Source organism: Poromitra crassiceps, assembly GCF_964638095.1.
Source record: "Poromitra crassiceps genome assembly, chromosome: 2".
NCBI lineage: Eukaryota > Metazoa > Chordata > Actinopteri > Beryciformes > Melamphaidae > Poromitra > Poromitra crassiceps.
In genome coordinates this window covers 47,491,602-47,516,735 of record NC_139624.1, presented here as the reverse complement: position 1 = coordinate 47,516,735, position 25,134 = coordinate 47,491,602, and the positions used below count along the sequence as shown (strand labels likewise).

Sequence of the window (25,134 nt, the reverse complement as noted above, 5' to 3'; positions counted from 1 at the left end):
AATTTGGTAGCGTATCTTCTTCTTGGGACCTGTTTCATCCATATCCAGTGGCAAAGCGAGCGGAGCCCTTTGACTGTATACATATGGCAGAGCGCCTCACCCAAGAGCTGCTTGAGTGAGCACACTCAGCGCAGTGACGCACTGTGCATCACTCGTCACTGCCGCACTGTGCGTCTCTCGTCACTGCCTCTGGATGGGATTGGTTGCCAGGTAACACGACACATCCTACGAATCGGGAGATTAGCGGGAGAAATTACCAAGCGGGAGCATAGTGGGAGAGGGTTAAAAATCGGGAGACTCCCGCCTAAATCGGGAGTGTTGGCAGGTATGTTTACTGTTTACTGTATACTGTCTATCAGACGTCAGACCATTATTGTGTATGACGTCATCACCTGTTTTGAGCAACATTTTTTTTTCTTTCTTTTTACTTTGAGCACAAAATGAGGTTATTGGTCAAAAGATAAATAAACTGGCGAACAGTGTGGCTAATCAGCAGACCAGCTCAGGACTCACCAACACATGAAATATCTGACAAAATACACTGGAGGAGGCTACATTTAATAGGAGAAAATTACTTTTTGACTTTCTAATACGTGACTTTAACTTCCACCAAAGTAATTGTCTGGTACATTTTGCATACTTTTACTCAAGTGTAGCTTTCAGGTACAGTACTTCAACCACGTGTGTGTGTGTGTGTGTGTGTGTGTACGTGCGTCACCTTGTGCATCTCGTCGTAGACCAGCTGGTGGGCGAAACGCGGACACGGCTCCTCCTCCTGTAGGGCCTTACTTGGGTTTTCCTTCACTGCCTGGTCGTTCTTATACACACACGACCTAAGCAGCGCATGCAGGCACACACAGGAAAAAACACAGAAGCAAATGCACATTAGTGGCAATAAGAAAAGCCTCCTCCATACAACAAATCAAATCAGGCTTGCTACACACACGCACACACACACACATAGCTCGCACAAAGGAATGAACACACACGATGCTGGAAGTGTCTCATTGACTTAATTGGAGGCTGTGTACAGGAACAGCCACTGAAATCAATGTACTGGAACAGGGCGGGCTGCAGCCCGTTCTTTCAGAACCACCGATCCAAACAACGAGGAAGGCACGTGCACATACACACACACACACACACACACACACACACACACACACACACACTATGTAACAGAATATAATCATCTTACCACAACAAGTAGTGGAGATCATGCACACCCACACACATTTCTATACAATTGTAACCACGGAGCATCACGTTTCAAAGCATTTCCCGGCCTCCTTAAACAGAGTTTGTAATCCTGCTGCCCTTCAAAAGGGAACTCAGCCGTCCGATTAATCGGGCCGATTATTGACATTTTGCAGCCACTTTGAGATATCGGCAGTGGCTGATGCCTGGCCGATTAAAAGCTATCTGCATGTCTGCTCTTAACACCTTAAGTGCCATAGCCGAAATAATTCGTCTTACATAATCCAGCGCTTGAGTGCCAGAGCCGAAATAATTCGTCTTACATGTTTTTTTGACGGTGGGACATCAATCAACCCCTTTTACATCTTCGAGATAACTATTTGGAGCAAGAGCATGTGTGTAATCTATTTTACCGACCACTAAGTGGCGACAGAGACCGAGAGAAGTCACAGCCACGGGACCCAAAAGCCACAAAAGCAGCCGCCTCCCGCGGAAATGGCTTGGCGATTTTACAGTCAGAAGCCCGGACACACACACACAGAACGGACAGAGATCCCTTCCCCCCAGAGCCGCGCAGCAACGCGCGAACACACACACACACACACACACACACACACACACACACACACACACACACACACACACACACACACACACACACACACCGCGGGAGAAAGCCATTCAAGGAAATGGCGACGCGATTTTACAGTAATCCATTTCAGACTCGTCTTGCCCGACAGGCAGACAGGCAGGCAGGCAGCAGCAACGCGCTTCTGACACGCCCGCTGTTAGAGCCAGGAGGAAGGAGGAGAAGACACACGGAGGGAGGAGTTTGAATGAGAGGGGTGTTTCCTGTTGTTATGGAGGAAATTACTGTTCAAAACTATTGTTTAGAATGTCTGACGGTCTTACTGATGCCAAAAATGAATGGTTAAAGTGACTGTTTCACAAAAAGCCATTTATCTCTGAATAAATTTCCAGACGCTGAAACCATGCTGTACTCAACGGCTAATATCTACATAACTACTAACTCTGCAAACTAACTCTTTTAGACAGAGAAAGCACACATTCTATTAGTTATTTTTAGATGATTGGTGTTCATGAATTCTTAACAGAAAAGAATCCTCGGCTCTTCTAAAATGAGCCAGAATCGTCAAAAACACCCCTGGCACAACTTACCTACAGGAATGAAAACATGGCTGGCATTCAATGTGTTAACTGGCAATGTGACTAAAAACAAAGACATGCTGCTGCTACGGTGTGCACTACGCTAACATTATTTATTTTATTTATGCAAGTAGTTACAAATTTCTGTTCTCTCAGAAAAAAGAAGATGATATCTGCTGATAAATGTTGAGTGCACTAAAGTTTTTTTTTTACAAAGTTTAGTTTTTGATTACCTGTGGACATTGTTGACAGACAGAAGACAGACTTAAGAGATAATGCAGACAATAACATTAGCGTTAAATACATGTTAATTTAAGTTCAGCAATTTTTATTATTAAATTGATGTCATTTATTTTACCAGATGTAAAAAACAACATGATATCGGCATTATATATTGGTATTGGCCATCGGGCGCCCTGCTCTCTGAATATTGGCATCGGTCATTGAAAAACCCATATCGGTCGACGTCGACCCCTACTTTTTACCACGTGCGAAGCACGGGTCATCTGACTAGTATTTCATTATTTCAGTGAGAATCAGTCAGTCACGGATCGGAAAGGACGCTTTCCACTTTCGGGGACGCTGGATGACTTTCACTCTCGTTTCCCGAAGGGGTGGTGTGTGGGTAGTAGGGGTGTCAAAAATAATCGATTATAAGATGCATCGCGATGCGGAGGTGCACGATTCTGCATCGATTCACAAATGTCAAAAATCGATTATTAAAAATAATAATAATAATAATAATCAAATAAAAATATAATGGAAGTACATGCAGTTGTTTATTTTAATTATGGATCATAATACAAAGCAATTCCAAATGCACTTTTATTTTAAAAGTAGCCACACAGTGAGAAAAAAGAAAGTGAGAAAAAGAAAATCATGTATTGCGGAAAAAAGTGATGCATCGATTTAAGATGCATCGATAATCGTAATTTAATCGAATCGTAGCCCTCTGAATCGTAATCGAATCGAATCGTGAGGCCAGTGAAGATTCACAGCCCTAGTGGGTAGGGGGGGGGGTGTCTCGTCAGCTGGGCGAGTTAAGTTTTAACCCTCATTCATGTTAAATGTTGCGTGCGTCACTCCCTAAAAGGAGAGGAAGGAAAGTCGGAGGTTTTTTACTGTGAAAGGCCAACTTACCTGCGGGTACTGTTAATAGGAGTTATCTCCCAGTCCCAGCTTAATGTGTGTAACCCGGGCGTTTTGGGGTAGCCTATCTTGCTGTGGACTGTATTATTGCATGCTTTGAGTGCTGCCATTTTTACAAAAACTATAATAGCTGCCCCCCTCGATTCATCTCTCATTCATGCTATAAAGCTCTAAAAAATTATAATAATGGTATTGGTGATCAGAAATGCATGCAACATATTGGGTACCTGTGATCATCATTGGAGGGGGAGACTCTCACTCACTCTCTCTCACACACACACACACACACACACACACACACACACTAGAGCATACATGGGCAACATACGGCCCGCGGGCCGCATACGGCCCCCTGTGTGGCCCGCGATGGAATTGCAAAAAAAAAAAAAAAAAAAAGGAAAAAAAAATTATTTTTTATTTTTTTACAGTGCACTTGAACGCAACATGCAATATACCCGCTGAATAAGTGTCCAAATGTTCATGTCATTCTGGGAAATACTCTTCTGTTATAGCATTTCAGTCTGAAATATAGAATATCTTTCAATAATATTTATGACTAAAAGGCTAAAAGTAATCTCATGTGTAAGAAATGACTGTTCTACATTGAAGTAGAAATTTAAATAATTAACTTGTTGGTTTTGGATTTATTTAGCTTCAAGAGTGCATTTTTGTTCTTGTGTGACCCTCAACACAGGCTTTGAGAATCCCGGGCCACTTACTGATACTTATGCTTAAATTAACCCACTCATATTCTGGTTTATTTCAAGAAAAACATTTTGGCTAGTGGAAATTCTAATTGGCTGGTAACTTTAAAATCTAGCAGCCATATTGGCAGGTGGTGAAAAAAGTTAATTTCAAGCCCTGCAGGGAGAGCAGGTGGTGACATAGGAGTGAGTGAGGAAAAGGATCAAATATTGGTGGTTAAGACTGAATAATGACATCACAATTGTTAATTTAAAATGAGTTATTCCTCTAAACCTGGCTTCAAATGCCCCAAATTTTTCGTGCTGGCGCCGTTCAGCCCTCAGCAAAATCTGGTAGCGAGGACATTTTTTTGTGGCCCTCTCTATCATCAAAGTTGCCCATCCATGGGTTACGGCATGACAATATTTGTTCGGCCCCCGGCAACAATCTGGGTTTCTCATGTGGCCCCCCATGAAAAATAGTTGCCCACCCCTGCACTAGAGGCTACTTGAATATTGGTGGGATGTATCCTTTATCTCACCCTGTTGTATTTTTGCTTTCGTCATGACACTATACAAGAATAACACAAATTGCATGGAATAATAACAATTGCCACAATTTCACATCACTCCATCTAGCCACAACCCAGGGATGCCTGCGCCTGCGGTTCCCACACGCCGCACGTGGTCTGGGGCCGAATTCGCCCTTGTTTGTGGAAAAAAACATATCACACAAATTATTAAAGTATGTTTGGAGGGGGTCTTTTAAGTTTAATACTCTTCGACTTACATTAATATGACGTGAGTTTCAGTTAGCTTTGCACAGAAACAGCCAGTAGAAATACTTTATACTTTATTACATTTCAGAGCACGTACTTTTTTACTTTTACTTCAGTCAACAAGTTCACTCGTTACTTCTACTTTTACCAGTCTTTTTTTACCTAAGTAAAGGCTGTTACACACCAAGAGCGATGGGAATATACAGCACCGAATTGCGATGCGACTATTGACCCACCTCAGCCACAGATGTGTACACGTTGGAAGCGAATTTCTTAAGAATCGATCGTGGTCCAAAAAAATAAACGGCGCAATAACGCTCAGCAAAACTTCACCTTTGGTATGCACGGTTGCATTGACTGATATAGGTTCGGAAAATATTATTGACGTGCGATTAATTAGAACAAACGCTCCCGATGTGTAAGGACCTTAACTGTACTTCTACTTAAGTAAAGAATTTGTGTTTTTCCCCCATCTCTGACTATCGGGAATCTGGCAAATAGGCGAATCTCCCAAAATGTTGTGTTGTGTTCCTTTAAGGTTAGGATTAGGCAAGTAGTGGTTAGGATTAGGGAAGTTATGGTTAGGGTTAGTGTTGCACGGTCTACCGGTTCCTACCGTCTATCGCGGTGCCTACTATATCAGCTGCTGTAAATGACGCTACTACCGTGAGACACGCTACTACCGTGAGACACTATACTACCGTGGAATGACTGTAGTATAGTGCCAGCAGCAGCAATGCTTTACCTCCCAAATTCATTAGTTTCTGGCTGCATTCATAATCCTATATTGACGTTAGTGCACCATCTCCTGGAAATAACACCACCTGTTTGTTTCTATCCGGCTCCTCTGGAAGCAACAACACGTCAAATGTGGAGCCCAGCTGCCATTAGCATACAGGTCGCTACTTGTAGTTAGCTCAGCCGATCTCTGGCTCAGCTGACAGGAGTCTCGAGACAGACACACATGCGTTTCAAGGACACAGAAACTTTATCACCGCACGGTTAAATCTTGCGTTTAGGACACGTCACAACAAAACACGTGGGACCGCTGAGTGACTGTAACGTTAACGTTAACAGCCTCGCTCTGTCTGACACTGAGGCTGAATAATTTCCTCCTCCGCACAGTCCGCAGTTACGTGTCAAGATACTGCGAGTTAGCAAACAACAGACAGGAAGTTAGGTATAGCTGTGCCAAGGTCTGCCAGGAAGTTGGGCTGGGGTGCCTTCAGAGTAAAACCATAAATTGTGTCACTTATGAGAGAAAAGTTTTTTTTTAGCTGTGCAGTGCAACAAATGGTTAGAGAAGTATAACAGTATAAAAGTACAATAGTACAAACACAGCACACACTGTCCAGCCTTAAATCAATCTATCTATCTATTAGGGATGCACGGTATACCGGTACTACAATGGTACCGCGATACCCTGCCATTAAAAACGGTACTATACCACGTTAATTTAGTACCGATACTTAAAGAAATGTCATTGGTTGCGTCAGTGTGCGACCGTGGTATATGTAGCGGAGGAGACCTGTGTGCAGCCACAGGCTCCGCAGCTGCTCTCTGACTGTCTGTGGGTGAGCCTCAGCCTGCCGAGTTCGCCCCTCCCCTCTCTCTCTCTGGTCACGGCTCAAATTTCACTCCTCAGTCAGCAGCCCTGACCCATGGAGTGTACAAGCAGTCTTGCAAGCCGTCTTGTAGAGAAAGCAGATCGACAAAGTGAAATATGGAAGTATTTTGCTTACGTTGCCGACAGCGAAGGCAAGCCCGTGGCGTGAACACACACATCAAAGCCAGTCTGTAAAAAGTGCTTCAACGCGACGCAGGTGAACGGATTCAACATCGAACCAGGCTATTTCGCTCCGACAGGCATCCTGACTTGTTTCAGTTCAAAGACTGACAGGTTAGCGAATGTGAAGGACACATACATGCCCTCTTAAGTCAAACGAGTGTGATTTATTGTGTGACAAGCGAACACCATCAGAGTTTTGACGAGGCAATTAAGGCGATGGGTATGTGCTGCCTAGTAGGTTACGAGTAGAGGTCGACCGATTAATCGGCCGGCCGATTAATTGGGGCCGATTATTGGCATTTTTAATTAATCGGCATCGGCCTGCAAAAAATTTTTTTTTTTTTTTTTGGCAGGCCAGGCCAGGCCACCGGGCATTTGCCCGACGTGCCCGATTATGCAGTCCGCCACTGAATGTGAGTCTTCTCATGCACCCATGAGCCTACTGTAACGTTACGTTTCCTCAGTCACCACCATCTTCTGCAAACACACTTCTCCCATCAAATGACAGCAAATCTAAACAGTTACAGCTGGTCGGTTGGTTGCTCGCTCCGTCATATGTACGCATGCGCGTGTTTGTGGCAACCGCAAAAAAAGCTCCGTCTCGCCCTGCTTTGTTTTAGCCTTTTTATTTGGTTTAAAGCAACAATTTTACGTTTTGCTTCTAATTATCCTGTTGTATCATACCTGATACTCAAATCGGGCGTGTTGTCTTAGCGATTGCATATTTGGATTTTATTCCTCTCTGACTCCCGCCAACTCTGGACTACGTTAGCTCAAAAGCTACTTTGGCTTGTTTTTAGCCAGCCTAAGCTAACTGATCCTACGGAAGCTCCCGGGCAGGATCCCCTAGTCTACTAGCTAGAGCAAGGAAATCTCTGATCTCCCAGAGCCTTGAACACTCTAACATACTGTAAAGTGCCTGCCTTGGGGGGTGGCGGGGCTTGTCTTTAGCCCAGGTCTACTGCCCGAGGTAGTGCAACGGACTCACCCCCATACCGGAGTCTGAGCTAAGCTAACCGGACCAAGCTATCAAGAGCTAGCTCACATCAACTCGCTGGCCCGGGACTGGACTACCGGTAATAGGGGTGGGGGGAAAAATCGATTCACCTAAGTATCGCGATTTTTAATGTCACGATTTTTTGGATCGATCTTTTATTCCAGAATCGATAATCGCAAATCAAAAAAAAAAAAAAAAAAAAAAATTTGGGTGCTTGCAGTCAGGCCACTCACTGAACAGCAGGCCAGGCGCCGCCTACTGGTTTACTAGTGGTTTTATTACTTTATTAGTTAGTCTGAAGTAATAATTACACTTCAGGGTTAAAGTGGGTGCATCTCATTGTAAAATTGGACTTCAAACGGCCCAAATCTGGCTTCAAACGGCCCAAATTTCACGCGCGTTGGCCCATATCGGCCTGGCCTGCTTGGTATCTAATGCCCGGCCTGAATTATGATCCCAGTCCGCCCCTGTTTTTAACTATATCGCCCAGCCCTACTCATGATATATAATATACAGTCTCTAGTGTATGATTCAACTTTTCCCATGTTCTAATCTAGTGCAAAAAAGCAAACAAACTGAAAAAATAAAAGAAAAAAATAAACAAAAATCGCAATAAATCGTAATATCGAATCGCAATAATCGTAGAATCGCAATACTTAAGAATCGCAATATAAATCGAATCGGCACCCAAGAATCGTGATAGTATCGAATCGGGAGATAAGTGAATCGCCACAGCCCTAACCGGTAATACATCTGATCAACATCTTCCTCTGAGAAAGCCCTGGAGACTGTGACTTACCCGTGCTGTTTATCCGCTGTGGGGCCTTTTTAGGCCCCTCTGGGGTAAGTCTCCTTCCATCGGCTGACTAGTAACTCGTCTCCACGGCTTGGCTGTCCCCCGGTTCCTTGCTGCCATCTCTGCGGCTATTTCCAGGTTGCTGCTTGTACTTTATTCTTTCAGATCAGATGGCTCCATCGGCCGAGGTCACCGAGTTGGAGGAGGATCTGAAGGCTATTGACCGGCGAATCGAGGAGCTCCTGGATCGTAAGAGAGCTCTGCACGCCAGGCTAGCCAACATCGAGCCCGGGAGAAGCCCTGGATCCACCTCGGCTGCTGCCCTAGCGGAGGACACGGCCCCCAGAGTTACAGCGGTCGCTGCTACTGACTCCCCCACCTGGGCATCCGTGGTGAAAACGGGTCGGCAGAAGAAACTCTCTCTCCCCTTCTTCGATCCCTCTAACTCTGGTATATCCTGCAATACGTCCAATTTCTTCACCCCTCTGGCAGAGCTTCCTTATGACTCTCTCCCCTCTCCAATCCCTCTCACGACTCATACAGCTAACCGTGCCCAGAGTTTTGGCACCGGTAAGAACGCTAGACGGGTCTCTACCCCGGCCCCACAGCGGGCTAACAGCAGAAAGCGAGCCGCCAGCCCCACTCTGCCCGCAGACTATACATCCCCCCCTTCGGTCTTCTCCGTAAACAAACGCCCTCGTGTGTCTCTACTGCAGCCACATCTCAATTTGTCCTGCGTATCTGGCGCTTCCCATTATGTGGATGCCTGCGCTGCTGTTTCTGTTGTTTCCCCTGCTGCTGCTATTGTTGATGCTAATAACATTAGCCTAGCTAACGTGAGCCCTGTCTATGGTGCCACTGTCGCTACTGCTAATGCTAACGCTACTGCTAATGCTAACACTGGCCTTGCTAACGCGAGTGGGCAGCTTTCACAAAAGCTGACCACCTACAACAGCTGCTCAAACTGTGATCCGAAAATCTTGGTTTTAGGTGATTCCCTAGTCAGGCAGTTAACTATTCCCGGGGCCATTACATACTGTCTCCCTGGTGGTAAAGTCCTGGACATGATAGAACTTATTCCAGTCCTCCTTGACCTGCACCCCTCTGTTGATTTCGTGATAACACACGTGGGGACGAATGACGTCATGAACAGAAACTCAATCAAACTGCAGGCAGATGTTGAGGCCCTGTGCTGCACGATTGAAAGCCTAGGGAAACGGTGTATTGTATCAGGCCCGATCCCTACTCTCTCCAAGCGCTCAGAACGGTTTAGCCGACTCTATAGTCTCTATTTTGAATTTAACAATAGTGTTAAAAATGCCAGGGCTTCTTATTTCACAAACCTTATAACTTCCAGCAAACATAACCCCAGAGTTCTATTTAAAACCATCAATACCATCGTAAACCCTTATACTCCCTCTGTCCCTATTTTTTCTAACGACGACTGCAACCGCTTTCTCTCCTTCTTTGTCAACAAGGTTGTTGATGTGAGGTCGGGCATCACCCCCTCCAACTCCCCCCTCCCTATTTGTCCAGTTAGGCAGGCCTCGCTAAGCTCCTTTTCCTGCATCACCCTAGCCAACCTGACCGATGTAGTGAGAGCTATGAAGTCCTCCTCTAGCCCCTTGGATGTCATACCAACTTCCATGCTGAAAGAAGTACTCACCTGTGTCGCCCCGCCTTTACTCCATATTATAAATAGCTCCATTACCTCTGGCTCCGTCCCAGCATTCTTTAAACAGGCAATCGTTCAGCCCCTTCTCAAAAAATCTAATCTGGACCCCTCCCTCCCGAATAATTACAGGCCCATCTCAAAACTCCCGTTCATATCCAAAATCTTAGAAAAAGTGGTTAGTAACCAACTCAACGCATATCTGAACAGCAATAACATTCTTGACAAATTTCAATCAGGTTTCAGAAAACATCACTCCACAGAGTCAGCTCTCCTCAGGGTCTCCAACGACATCATTATGAAAACTGATACAGGCGACTGTGCAGTTCTGGTGTTGTTGGACCTGAGTGCAGCGTTCGACACTGTTGACCATGCCATCATGTTAGATAGACTCAGGGAGTGGGTAGGTATTTCAGGCGCTGCCCTCCAGTGGTTCTCCTCCTACCTTAGTGGGAGAAGTTTCTCCGTGGCTGTGGGCCCGTTCGCGTCCGACAGGAGCACTCTATCCTGTGGCCTGCCCCAAGGCTCTGTTATGGCCCCATCTCTCTTTGCTCTTTATATGCTCCCCCTAGGCATCTTAATTAATAAATTTAAGGGTGTCTCATATCACTGCTATGCAGATGATATTCAGATTTATTTTTCTTTTGATCCTGACAAAATGGATAATATAAAGACCCTGTTGGCATGCCTGTCCGCCATTGAAGAATGGATGTCAAATAATTTCTTGCAACTTAATGCCGCCAAAACAGAGATATTGATCCTAGCAGCTGAAAACATCGCCACTAAGGTAACCAACCAGTTAGGACCTTTTAGTGCGACTGTTCGGACAAACATAAAAAATCTTGGAGTCACTTTTGATCAATCTATCCATCTCGACAATCACATTAAACACCTGACCCGCAACTGTTTTTTTCACCTCAGGAACATAGCCAAGCTCCGGGGCATCCTGTCCACCGCCGAGCTGGAGATGGCTATCCATGCTTTCATTTCCTCCCGGCTTGACTACTGTAATGCCCTGTTTTCCTGCCTCAATAAAACTTCAATAAACCGGTTACAACAGGTCCAAAATGCTGCAGCCAGACTACTCACCCGGTCCAATAAAACATCCCATATTACTCCGATCCTTTCCGCCCTACACTGGCTCCCGGTCCACTTTAGAATCCATTTTAAAATTCTGGTTTTCACTTTTAGAGCTGTTCATGGCCAAGCCCCCGCATACATAGCTGACCTTTTTCACCCATACACACCAAACCGGGCCCTGAGGTCCTCTGAGCTAGGCCTCTTGGGAGTGCCTCGAACCAGGCTGACTACTAAGGGGGACCGTGCTTTTGCGGCTGTGGCCCCTAGGCTCTGGAATGCTCTTCCCCAGGGCCTGAGAGCCTCCGCCTCAGTGGAGATTTTTAAAGTACAATTAAAAACTCTCCTTTTTAGACAGGCTTTTGATTTGTCGTGATTTTATGTAATTTTGATGTGTTGATTTATGTACCATAAGTCTGTTTTATTTCCTCTGTTTTATGTCCCCTGTTGTATATTTATATATTGTGCTTATATTTTGTAACTGTTTGCTTTAACTTGTTAAGCACTCTGTACATTCGTGTTGAGAAGGGTGCTATATAAATAAAGTTTTACTTACTTACTTACTTACATTATTATTATTATTATTATTGTTAATGTATAGAACATAGGGGTGGGGGAAAAAATCGATACACCACAGTATCGCGATATTTTGCCTGACGATATCGTATCGATATTTGGACGCCAAATATCGATATTGCCAAAAAAAAAAAAAAAAAAAAAAAAAAAAAAAATTTTTTTTTTTTTGCAGGCCATGCCAGGCCACCGGGCTACTATAAACTTTAGTTCCAAGGCCAGCAGTAAACAAACGGTAGCATATTTTCATTTTGTTTTAACAGTAACAGTTTTGTCATAACAGTCATTTACAAATTCCCCAGTTACTGAATGGGCTGCACAAAATGTTTTGTGTAAGTGAAGTGAAGTTGCAAAAACTACATAAGTACAGTAGTCCACACACACATCCAGTTAAGGTGGACTGTAAGTAGACTGTAACAAACAGTTCAGTTTGTCAGGTGCATGCAACTATGACATGACTTTATGAAAGTTGTTGGTCTGTCTACTTGACAATGTTGCTGCAATAAAATGGTTGAAGTCAGATGTACAGACTGAAAAATTGTTCTTATATAAACCAGATGTTGATAAAGTTTTCCTTTGGGGACATCATTTGCAGTTGAAAAAGTAAGAAATCGCAATATATCGAAATATCGCAATATTCAATATATCGCAATATCGATATATCGCAATATCGAAAATATCGCAGTATCGCAATACTATCGTATCGTGACTCAAGTATCGTTTCAGTATCGTATCGTGGGCATCTGGTGATTCCCACCCCTAACAGTGCATGAATGAGTTCTCTGACATACTGCTCTCTCGCTATAGCCTACCAGTCACTACTGAAATCTATACCGCATAACCCAATGTATTTTTCTATTTAATAAAAAGAATAATCAAAAACATGTTACTGTACTGGCTAAGATAACATCTTATATTAGATGTAGGCCTACAGTATAATGTTATATTCGATTTTCAATGTGCATGAATGGATAATGGAAATCTAGGCTACTAGATTTCTTTAAAGGGGCCATATTATGCATTTCTTAATTTTGTATCATATATATGTTTGTTACAATCTTGGATGGTCATATTAAACATGGGCTAAGCTTCCAATAAATATGTGAAAGTGTTTTAATGTTACCCCCATGAACCCCCCCTCTCGCCCATGAACTCTCGTAGACGAGATGACATGGATTTATGCCGATTTTGTGCGAGAACCATAGTTCTAGTGACGTCAGTAGGACTTGTTACCATGGTGATGCCAACTTTGCCAAGCTTAGCCCGGGCCCGCGGCGCGAGCGCCCTGCCCCTCCCTTCCCTGTTCTGACATGCCAGTAGACTGCCGCATTTCAATCTAGTATTAAACATACTATTGGTTCATGTTGGAATAAAAACACTGCTTGTATCTACAAAATGAAAAAATAATTTTGAAAAAGACCGAAATAACAACTTAAATCGAGCTCTGTTTAGAGGGGGGAAATCAGCGTCAGGCTGCTTGGAGGAAAACGGCACACCAAAGAAATCGTCACTCCTCGACTTTGAGAGGCTGTGAGGAGTGAGGACGCTGTGTTTGCTCCAGCCAAACACAGTGTCCCCTCCGTCTCCCTCTCTCTCCCTCTCTCTCTCTCTCTGCCTCTCTCCCTCTCTGCATGATTGTGGTTTGCAGTGGTTCTCAACGTGGGGTCCGGGTTCTGTCTGAGCAGAGGTTTGCGCAAACAAACTTTCACCCCGCTGCCCGCCTTGAGTATTTCGGAGGGTGGGGGTTCTTAAAGGGACAGGACCTAAAAACAGAGCGTTTCATACAGAGGCTGAACTGAAGGGGGCAGTGAGAGCCAGTACAAGATAAACTGATTTTTTTAAACTATGAATGATGCAATAAGTTACTCTACTGGAGGCCAACAATAAAATAATAATACATTATATTAGCAAAATATGGGCCCTTTAAAAAAAAATACCAACAGAAGAATATTGCACATTTTTTGGGGGCGCTACCCACACGTTTAGCTGTGTGTTTCTCATTCCACGAATGCACAATCCTTACAAGTTGTACCCCGTTGTAAAGGTGACTAATCAGGCTTTCCAACTATATAAAATACAATACCAATTGGTATTATTAAAGGGGAGAAATAATCGAGCAAAATAACGTTTCCAAACTTTTTTTGAGGAGTTTATTTTAATCGTATTTTATCGAATGGAAAAAATAATAATAATCGGCATTATATATCGGCCATCGGCCGCCCTGCTCTCTAAAGATCGGCATCGGCATCGGCCATTGAAAAAGCAATATCGGTCGACCTCTAGTTACGAGCACAGACAGAATGAACAGTCACAACGGTGGATATAACATAACTATCAAAGAGATCATAAACTCAATGCAAAAGCCCCAATAACACCATGGTATAATAATTAATTAAATCAAGGCCATAGAGTGTCAATAAAGCCCTTACATGACATGCAGCAATCCCATGTCCCCCATACTAATATTGACAATAATCCAACTATTAATGTTACAGTAATTAATTGTCAAAAACACACCTACATGTATTACACCACACAATAAACCACTGCCACATATAGCCTATATGAAGAAGCTCAAGCCCAGGATTATTAGCCCACATACAGCACTGAGCACACTACACACTACACATACAGCACTGAGCACACTACACATACAGCACTGAGCACACTACACACACTACACATACAGCACTGAGCACACTACAGTTGATGTGCACTAAAGTAGACTGAACACAAAATGAAATGAATCAATACACCTTGGCAGAGTTCTGCACTCTACTGAGCACATTTCTCCTTTTCTATTTAGTCAATTAGATTTAACAATGACAATGATATCAAACTGAACATTTTAGTATGTTATTATTATTATTACATTCCAAATTTTTTCCTGATGTTTTAAGTTTTTGCCGTGGTATCGTTTCAGTATCGGTATCGAGATACTTAGGCAGGTATCGGTATCAAACTCATAATTTTGGTATAGTGACAACCCTACTATCTATCTATCTATCTATCTATCTATCTATGTTATTGTAAAATATCTGCTTATATATATATGTCTGTGTGTGTGTGTGTGTGTGTGTGTGTGTGTGAGAGAGAGAAAGATATTTTACAATAACACATTTTAGAGGTGCCTGAGATACTGTGAAACCATTGTATTTTTGCCTAAGGTCATCATACATTATAATTTGTGGAGGTAAATACATTGCACATTCATAAAACAAGAAATATATAGATATCTCTGTGGTATTGTGATACTACCCGGTATCATGATACTTTGACTGGTATAGTATCGCAGGGTAAAATCTTGGTATCGTGACAACACTAGGGTAAATCTCCAGGAAACTAATGCAAGTCTATGTAATGTCCCGAAAAGTCACCATGATCTGATATGTGTGAGTGTGTGTAACGGAGTGTGCGCTCCGTCCTTGTTCTTGCAGTAACGGTTATATAAAACATCTCCAATGTACAGAATATGCATGTTTGATTAGATTTATTTGCTCCCTACCAGTTGTTGCGGGCAATGTCGTAGATCCAGAAGGAGTTGCGGACGTTCTCCTCCCTCTTGTCCTTGTCCTTGCTGAGGCCCGACAGGACGTGGATCTCGTTGAGCTCGGGGTCGATGGTGGCTCTCTGGGTGAAGCCCGTCATCGGCACTGGAGAGAAACAAAAACAAACAAGGGTAAATCATCGGCACGCGTGGACAGGGAGGTCGACTTTCAGATGATATTGTAGCGTTGCGGGTGGCTAACTAGCAGGAGAAAGTAGGTTGGACTGGAGACAGTTCTTCTCTTTAGCTCAGGCTCAGCAGAGCGTATTTATTACCTGCCGCAGCATACAGGCTAACCCGGAGTTGGAGGTGCGCCGGAATACTGCTACAGCTGGCCGGTAGCTGTCATTAACAAGCTTATAGTGTGTCACTTCAGCTCAGCAGCTAACGTGCGTGTAACGTGGCTCTCTGGCAGGCAGACCACAACATCCGGTGTCACACTCTAACTCTTCCCCCTATCCCCAACCCAGTTCCTATCCGGCCAAATACCCGTACGGACACACCTCCCTCCAACCAGAACCCCCGAACACACTATCACCACCCACACCCCTCCCCAATTCCCCAAGTCCACATCCCTGCGTTACAATATCCTTTCCCCATTCCATCGCCATAGGAGGCATACACACGTCTGATAGGATCGCTGCCTGGCTCAGAGGCACAGCTGACGAGGCTCACCAGGAGAGAACATGGAGAGAACGTAACAATCACAGCATGACGAAAAGATGCCTCAGACTAGGGATGGGGATCGTACATTTTTATTGATATTGATACCAGTCTTTATCGATACCACTATCAATACTTTTCTACTGTATTATTTGGTGGAAAGATGAGACAACAACAAAATCTTTAACTGGTATTGCTTTGATTGCTTGATTGCGATTCTGTGACTCTTTGATTTCAGAACAGAATGACTACCCTGCTGAGGCAATTCAATTATTTTTGTTTAGTTAACGGCGGGTGGCGGGCAATTCAATTGCATACATTTTTTTATTTTTAAGTAAATGACATGACTCATCTCGTTACATTATAGGACCCACTTGTCTCAAAAGCAGTATCGATAAGCTCAGACCTATTGATTTTCGGGTTTTGTGAAATTATCAATCAATACCTATCGATACCGGCTTTCGATCCCCATCCCTACATCTGACACAGGAATATGACAAGCCACATTATTAATGCACCTTTCTTCCACCTCGAAATGAAATGGGAGCAAAAGAAAAGGAAACCAGGAAAGACACGTCGAGAGGCTATCAAAGCCTGGCTTGATAACATAGCAACAGGCCGCCATGGCAACAAGGCCCGGCGGAGAGCGAGAAGAACGGGAAGCAAATTCAGCCGGTGTAATCATCAACGCCCACTGTTGTTCCTCTGTGGTTACAGGAGGTCTATGCTGTCTGACTGTGTCTCAGGAGCTACAGCAAGGCACCCACGCTGCAGGGTTGGGGGATCGATTCCGTGTGGTGAGCAAGGCACAGATGCTGCAGGGTTGGGGGTTCGATTCCCTGTGGTGAGCAAGGCACAGATGCTACATGGATGGGGGTTCGATTCCCTTTGGTGAGCAAGGCATCAATGCTGAAGGGTTTGGGGTTTGATTCCCTGTGGTGAGAAAGGCACCGATGCTGCAGGGTTGGGGTTCGATTCCCTTTGGTGAGCAAGGCATCAACGCTGCAGGGTTGTGGGTTTGATTCCCTGTGGTGAGAAAGGCACCGATGCTGCTGGGTTGGGGGTTCGATTCCCTTTGGTGAGCAAGGCATCAACGCTGCAGGGTTGTGGGTTCGATTCCCTGTGGTGAGCAAGGCACTGACGCTGCAGGGTTGGCGGTTCAATTCCTGTGGTGAGCAAGGCACTGATGCTGCAGGTTTGCTTCCCACCCATGCTAACACGTCCTCACTCCTGGTACTGAAAGGATAAATGTGTAGGCTAATTATGTGGCGATTTTATGTTCCACAGCTAATAAATCACATACGGTAATTCAGTCATATTGAATCTACGGTAATACTATAATACAAAAAATACAATATTTAATCAAGAACACTGAAAAGTGTCAAGATGGTGAAAAGCAATGTAAAATCATTTTGTTCCATAACCATTATTTATAATTGAGACACTCAAGCAAGGTAACAGGCATTATCCTTTCAGCAATAATTTTGCTTATTTTATAGAAAACAGCTGTATGAATTAAGAATTATGAAGAGAATGGTTATGATAATAAAACAAAATAAAAGTGTGTTTTTAAGTGAAATAAAGAGAGATTTGGGGGAAACTGGAGCCACACATGCCAACACATCTGCACTCCTGCTACTGAAAGGCGTTTTAGATAAAAGCCTTGATCAAATGATATATCACCTTTCAAAAAGGAAAGTGTGTCATGCACATATCTTTTGGCTGTGTCCACGTATTCAACCGTTTTGGAAAGAAGTGGACCAATTAATCTCTGAGATCCTGGCCCTGAAGTTTGACTTTTCTTTTGCTTCACTGTATCTCGGAATCCTCCCAGATGGACTTGGCAGGAGTGACATATATCTTTTGAAGATATTTATAGCCGCAAGCAAGAAATCAATTACCAAATGCTGGCTACAGAGGAATCCCCTCACCACTGCCCTCCTTATCAATATAGTTAACTCCATCCGCTTAATGGAAAAGATTACCTTCTCTCTCCAACTCCAAAAGGAGAAGGGGGATGGATATTGGGAAAAATGGGACCACTACTACAACTTAGAAACCTAACAATCAACCTTTGTGTTTGTCTTGTCTCTCTCTATTTGAACTTTGTCGTTAATATTGTGAATCGCTCCTGCACTTTATTTTTTAATTTTAAAATTTGTATTCTTATTTCTTTCTTTGATGTTTGAATTGTAAGGTCCCAGACTCAACCTGTTCCATGTTTGTACCAACAAAACAAAAAAAGTGTAAAAATAAATAAAAAATAAATAAAAAAGTGGTTGTATGCAGAGGAATGGGGGGGCATGGAGGCTGAAGTCTTTGTTGACCCAGCAGTGACCATCTTCAGACACTACTAACGCAGGAAGAAAAAGCAGAATCGATCCAAATACTGCCAAGTCAGGCCCGCGAGATTAAGACATCGTTTTCATGGGTTTCTCAATGCATTGGGAATACAGGAAAATTAGGGTTATTTCGCCGCCAGCAAGCTTCGCAGAGCCAGACAGTCAAGGATTATTCATCATCATTACCTTCCAATACTGACGCATCCTGATTTAAGAGCCTAAACCTCAAATATGACCCTACGCTAGGCTGGCACAGCGGGGCAACACTGACGGCGTTTAAACTATCAGCCAAAATTTTATTTTAATTCAATTTGATAAAAACTCCCATATGGGATCGGACAGACAGGCTAAATACAGAGAGCGGACTGACCCCCCACCCCCCACACACAGGCTGAGAGAGCGAGAGTGTGTGTTTGGGCTGTTCGGGCTTGCTTCTTCCTTCCTGCCAAAATACATTCTGTTCTTTTGTGCTCTCTGTTTCACTCTTGCTCAGCACTTTGAATTTGTCAATTCCTCTCCCTCTCTCCCTCATACATCCATGTCCAAATGTTCTCTCTCTCCCATATCCCCCCCCGCCCCCCCCCCCCCCCCCTTACTCCCCGGTGCTGGCCGGACAAGACGGAGGCGAGAGGTCGCCGACAGACAGAGGTCTATTTATACTGTGTTTGGGCTAGAGCGGACTGCGGGGTAGATATCTAAGTCAATCTGTCTTGTCGGGGCAGGAAGTGTGCGTCAATCTGTCTGTCAGGGCAGGAAGTGTGCGGAGCACTTTAACCAGGCGCTGCAGAGAATCTGTCACAAGAGGCAGAGACGCCATCGCCTTCTGCAGCCGACCATCAGAGCCTTCCAACGTAGCGGTGGACATGACAGTCAGGGGTTGTTTATTTTGTCTAATGGAGCCACATCCTTGATGGAAAAAAACAAGACAAAACTAGAGAGCATATTGCTGTGACTTATAGTAAAACAGGGTAAAGTGGGGGGGGGGGGGGGGGGGGGGTGGCGCCTTGCTTGGATCTCACCCATTTTCAAACTCTTCCTTAATTTTGATGTCAACTGCATACCTGTAAAGTTTTGTGACTGCATCTTGTATGGTTTTGACACGATCGTGCAAACAAAATCTGTCAACAGACAGGCAGGCAGGCAGGCAGAAACCACCTGGCAAAGTACTCAAAACCGCTTCTGTGGTAGTTCCCGCTTTAATAGGTGTCTCCAGGACCACATTTTGCCTTTTGCCACACAAAACCCAACCACCCACACACACGGTGAAAACAATACCAGCCAACACTGTCATGGCTGGCAAAGACACACCTTTACCCATGAAGCAATTGGGCAGCTACACAAATGAGACGGCAGGAGTCAACTGACGGCATCTAAAGGATGTGCATTAAGCACACAGCTTGACACACTTCTGCGTCAGAGACAAGAGAAAACGCGTTGCTCAGCATTGCTCACTGTGAGAGCGTGTGTGTGTGGGAAAGGAAGAAAGATGTTTTGTGTTGAAGCGTGCCAAAGCAGCGGCGGACATCCTAAACCCTTCTATTTGGGACGTATAAAAATCCCATAGAAGAGTCAGTGGGTGGGCAATTTCTTACAATCCATCTGGCCCAGACTATATTTAAAATGGCTGTGTCTGATGTCATCAATATTGCTCTCCAGGGAAAATGACCCAGGCCCAACAGCCGTTTCATGGCTGGATGTAAACATGCAGGACGTTCGATGCAGGATGTAATACTAGATACAGTTCTCCATGTCTGCTTGATTTTCTCCATGGATTTTCCCTCTGATTGCCCCACAGAGGCCGTACATGGAGCCAGTGTCTTCACAGCAGTGGCTGTTACTGGCTGTTTATATGGGGAATGATATGTGAGGTCTGTAGTCGGTCTGCTTGTCCTGTACTGTCCCCTTGCTCCCAACAGGAGGTCCAGCTGTCCATGCAGCGTGTGTAACTACAGTACGTACTCATCTCGTATCACTATGTCCTGTCCATGCAGCGTGTAACTACAGTATGTACTCATCTCGTATCACTATGTCCTGTCCATGCAGCGTGTAACTACAGTATGTACAGATCTCGTATCACTATGTCCTGTCCATGCAGCGTGTGTAACTACAGTACGTACTCATCTCGTATCACTATGTCCTGTCCATGCAGCGTGTGTAACTACAGTACGTACTAATCTCATATCACTACATCCTGTCCATGCAGCGTGTGTAACTACAGTATGCATTCATCTCGTATCACTATGTCTTGTCTATGCAGCGTGTAACTACAGTATGTACACATTTCGTATCACTATGTCCCGTCCATGCAGCGTGTGTAACTACAGTATGTACTCATCTCGTATCAATATGTCCTGTCCATGCAGCGTGCGTAACTACAGTATGTACTCATCTCGTATCACTATGTCCTGTCCATGCAGCGTGTATAACTACAGTATGTACTCATCTCGTATCACTATGTCCTGTCCATGCAGCATGTAACTACAGTACGTACTCATCTCGTATCAATATGTCCTGTCCATGCAGCATGTAACTACAGTACGTACTCATCTCGTATCACTATGTCCTGTCCATGCAGCGTGTAACTACAGTATGTACTGATCTCGTATCACTATGTCCTGTCCATGCAGCGTGTGTAACTACAGTACGTACTCATCTCGTATCACTATGTCCTGTCCATGCAGCGTGTGTAACTACAGTACGTACTCATCTTGTATCACTATGTCCTGTCCATGCAGCGTGTGCAACTACAGTATGTACTCATCTCGTATCGCTATGTCCTGTCCATGCAGCATGTGTAACTACAGTATGTACTCATCTTGTATCACTATGTCCTGTCCATGCAGCGTGTAACTACAGTATGTACTCATCTCGTATCACTAAGTCCTGTCCATGCAGCATGTATAACTACAGTATGTACCGTAAATTCCGGACTATAAGACGCACCGGTGTATAAGCCGCGGGACCAAAATTGACTATTTTTTTCTTCTATAAGCCGCACCGGGCTATAAGCCGCGGGTGTTTTGATGTTTAATTACCATATGAAAGGGTTCGTGCACAGAGAGGAATGTCGGGAAAGCGATGGCTGTTTGGGGAAGCTCCCATTTATTAACATTTCAACAAAACAAAACAAAAGTCAGGTCACTAATCCCCAGACAAAATCACACAACAATAGGCTATATGTGCAGCAAACCTGTAACCAGAGAAGTCAAGTCACTAATGCTCGTCTTCCTCTTCTTCCTGCGTACTGAAACCACCAAAGTCCTCATCTTCAGTGTCGGAAACGAACAGGTTCAGGGTGGCTTCGTCAACCACTCTCCTCTCTCCTTCATTGTCACTCAAAACCAACGAACTCCTCTTCATCTATAGCTGTGTTTCCATTACAGTTTTTCGCAAAAGAATTGCGATATTTCTACAACTTCGACAATGTACAATTGCGACTTGTAGGCGTTTCCATTGAAGTTGCGTTTGAGTGATTCCCCGTTGCAGCAGCTGCCACAGTGATTACGCACGGGGATCTGCCCCATATCCCGTCCCCTGCATGCTCAAATCCAACCAATGGTCAATGGAAATCCCAACATGAAGTTACAATGCATATAAACGAGCCTGATTATCAATTCAAAAGAAAATGAGTCGCAAAATGTTGCTGGCTGCGTGAATGCAGTCAGCGCGACAGGCAGAGGAAAAAAGGTAGCCTAATAGCCTACAACTGGTCCGATTTAGAGATGGAGGGGGGAAAAGGCTGATTTGGTTCTATAATTGCACCTGAAACGTGTGCAATGTATTAGCCTACTCACAGTCACTGTATTCACTTCAGACAGCACCACCGCACCAGTGTGTGCTTTTCATCCTCTCATCTCGCCGCTGTGCCAAATGCGCGCACACAGGCAGCCTGCTGTCACCATGGACCGATTTCTGCCATTAAACATTATCTAATTTGCCCGGCTACGCTTTTGCACAACACTCGTCTTTCTGCTAGGTAGCGTTGCTTCAAAGTTTTCCACTTGCTGCGGAGGTTTTGACACGGCTATCGAACCTTACTTACCAAACTTATTTTCCGCTCCTTTTCCAAGGGATAATATGGGTCACATGACGTGCAAATGCGAAAAATGTGTTTCCATTACACTTTTGCGATAAACTGCTATATCGACACGTCTGAAAAACCACCTCATGATCATCTACTGCTCGTTCTCATGCTGTCGAGAACGAGCAAAGCTTTTTTTTGGTGAAAGAATCCTCCAGGGCGCTTCTTGTTAACAGTCCGAGTGAGTGGCAGGTCGAACGTCAAAGGCACTTCATCCATATTTATGATCTGCTCCGGTTCGATGGAATATTCCTTGATCTTCCTTTGTGTGAATTCGCCGAAGTTTGTGATTTTCTCCTGGTAGTCGGGGGAGGGAGTTGATGGGCTTGTGGCCGTTTGCTTACCGTAATTACCATATGTAAGTGGTCACGCACAGAGGGGATTGTCGGGAAAGAGATGGCTGTTTGAGGAAGCTCCCATTTACCGTATTACCGTAACATTTCAACAAAACAACATAACACAACACCACCGTTGTTTATTTTTACAGTGCACACAGTGTCCGCGGTGTGGTGAAAAGAGGGCAAGAGAGGAAATTAAAACAGAAGTGGATTTATAGTTAGAAAGAGTGCTAAAAAAGAGAGATTTTTTTTTTTTTTTTTTTTTTTTCTGAAAAAATCCATAGATAAGACGCACCGTTATATAAGCCGCAGGGGCCAAAAAACGGGAAAAAAGCCGCGGCTTATAGTCCGGAATTTACGGTACTCATCTTGTATCACTATGTCCTGTCCATGCAGCGTGTAACTACAGTATGTACTCATCTCGTATCACTATGTCCTGACTCCTGTCCATGCAGCGTGTATAACTACAGTATGTACTCATCGTGTATCACTATGTCCTGTCCATGCAGCGTGTATAACTACAGTATGTACTCATCGTGTATCACTATGTCCTGTCCATGCAGCGTGTAACTACAGTATGTACTCATCTTGTATCACTAAGTCCTGTCCATGCAGCATGTATAACTACAGTATGTACTCATCTTGTATCACTATGTCCTGTCCATGCAGCATTTAACTACAGTATGTACTCATGTTGTATCACTATTAGGGGTGGGGGAAAAAATCGATTCACCTAAGTATCGCGATTTTTAATGTCACGATTTTTTGGATCGATCTTTTATTCCAGAATCGATAATCGCAAATTAAAAAAAAAAAAAAAATTTTTTTTTTTTTTTTTTTGGGTGCTTGCAGTCAGGCCACTCACTGAACAGCAGGCCAGGCGCCGCCTACTGGTTTACTAGTGGTTTTATTACTTTATTAGTTAGTCTGAAGTAATAATTACACTTCAGGGTTAAAGTGGGTGCATCTCATTGTAAAATTGGACCCAAATCTGGCTTCAAACGGCCCAAATTTCACGCGCGTTGGCCCATATCGGCCTGGCCTGCTTGGTATCTAATGCCCGGCCTGAATTATGATCCCAGTCCGCCCCTGTTTTTAACTATATCGCCCAGCCCTACTCATGATATATAATATACAGTCTCTAGTGTATGATTCAACTTTTCCCATGTTCTAATCTAGTGTAAAAAAGCAAACAAACTGAAAAAATAAAAGAAAAAAATAAACAAAAATCGCAATAAATCGTAATATCGAATCGCAATAATCGTAGAATCGCAATAATCGTGAATCGCAATATATATCGAATCGGCACCAAAGTATCGTGATAGTATCGAATCGGGAGATAAGTGAATCGGCACAGCCCTAATCACTATGTCCTGTCCATGCAGCATGTAACTACAGTATGTAGTCATTTTGTATCACTATGTCCTGTCCATGCAGCGTGTAACTACAGTATGTACTCATCTTGTATCACTATGTCCTGTCCATGCAGCGTGTAACTACAGTATGTACTCATCTTGTATCACTATGTCCTGTCCATGAAGCGTGTAACTACAGTATGTACTCATTTTGTATCACTATGTCCTGTCCATGCAGCGTGTAACTACAGTATGTACTCATTTTGTATCACTATGTCCTGTCCATGCAGCGTGCGTAACTACAGTATTTACTATTGACTATTATCGGACTGAGCCCATTGGTTTTTGATACCACAAAATGAATCTCCTGAACCTGGCTAGCTGCTGAACTCTCCCCACCCACTTCTCCACCCCCTGCTTCAACTGATCCCCCCTTGATCCCCCCTCCCGCCCCCTGTCCTTGCACCTAATGACTCATTGCACTAATGACTTTTTGCACTACTGCCAAGAATGTTTGCACATATCGATGTTTAACATCTATTGTACAATAGTACGTAAGCTACCTCAGCTAAGCTTGTGATATGTTGTTGTCGTTGCTGCTGCTGCTGCTATTGTTGTTGCTGTTGTTGTTGACACTTGTGTCCCTTCCCCTCCTTTCGCTATCATGTGCTTGCACATTGTTAATGACAATAAACTTGAATTGAATTGAGAAAACAATCAACAGATTAATGGATGATGAAAATAATAGTTGCAGCCCTAGCCTCCATCCTGTAACCTGGAGTGGCAGCGATGACAGGCGAGTCCGAATCTCAACAAGTCTCATGTTCACATTGCGAGCGACTTGGTTGATTTGTTGCTCTATTCTAAACGAGTGTTGGCAGTACAAGAGGCTCTGATTGCAGTCTGACTCTGTAGCTACAAAGTTTTCA

General features: G+C 44.0%; 1 protein-coding gene across 2 annotated transcripts in view; it reads right to left on the bottom strand.

Moving 5' to 3' along the window:
- mkln1 (muskelin 1, intracellular mediator containing kelch motifs) overlaps positions 1–25,134 on the bottom strand; it is a 118,884-nt gene that overhangs the window by 32,824 nt on the left and 60,926 nt on the right. For both annotated transcript variants that reach the window (XM_083660467.1, XM_083660468.1), the window contains exons 13-14: positions 15,385–15,532; positions 719–833 (exon numbers count right to left, since the gene is read on the bottom strand). In XM_083660467.1, the coding sequence (XP_083516593.1) occupies positions 719–833; positions 15,385–15,532 (263 nt within the window). The remainder of the gene's footprint in view (positions 1–718; positions 834–15,384; positions 15,533–25,134) is intronic.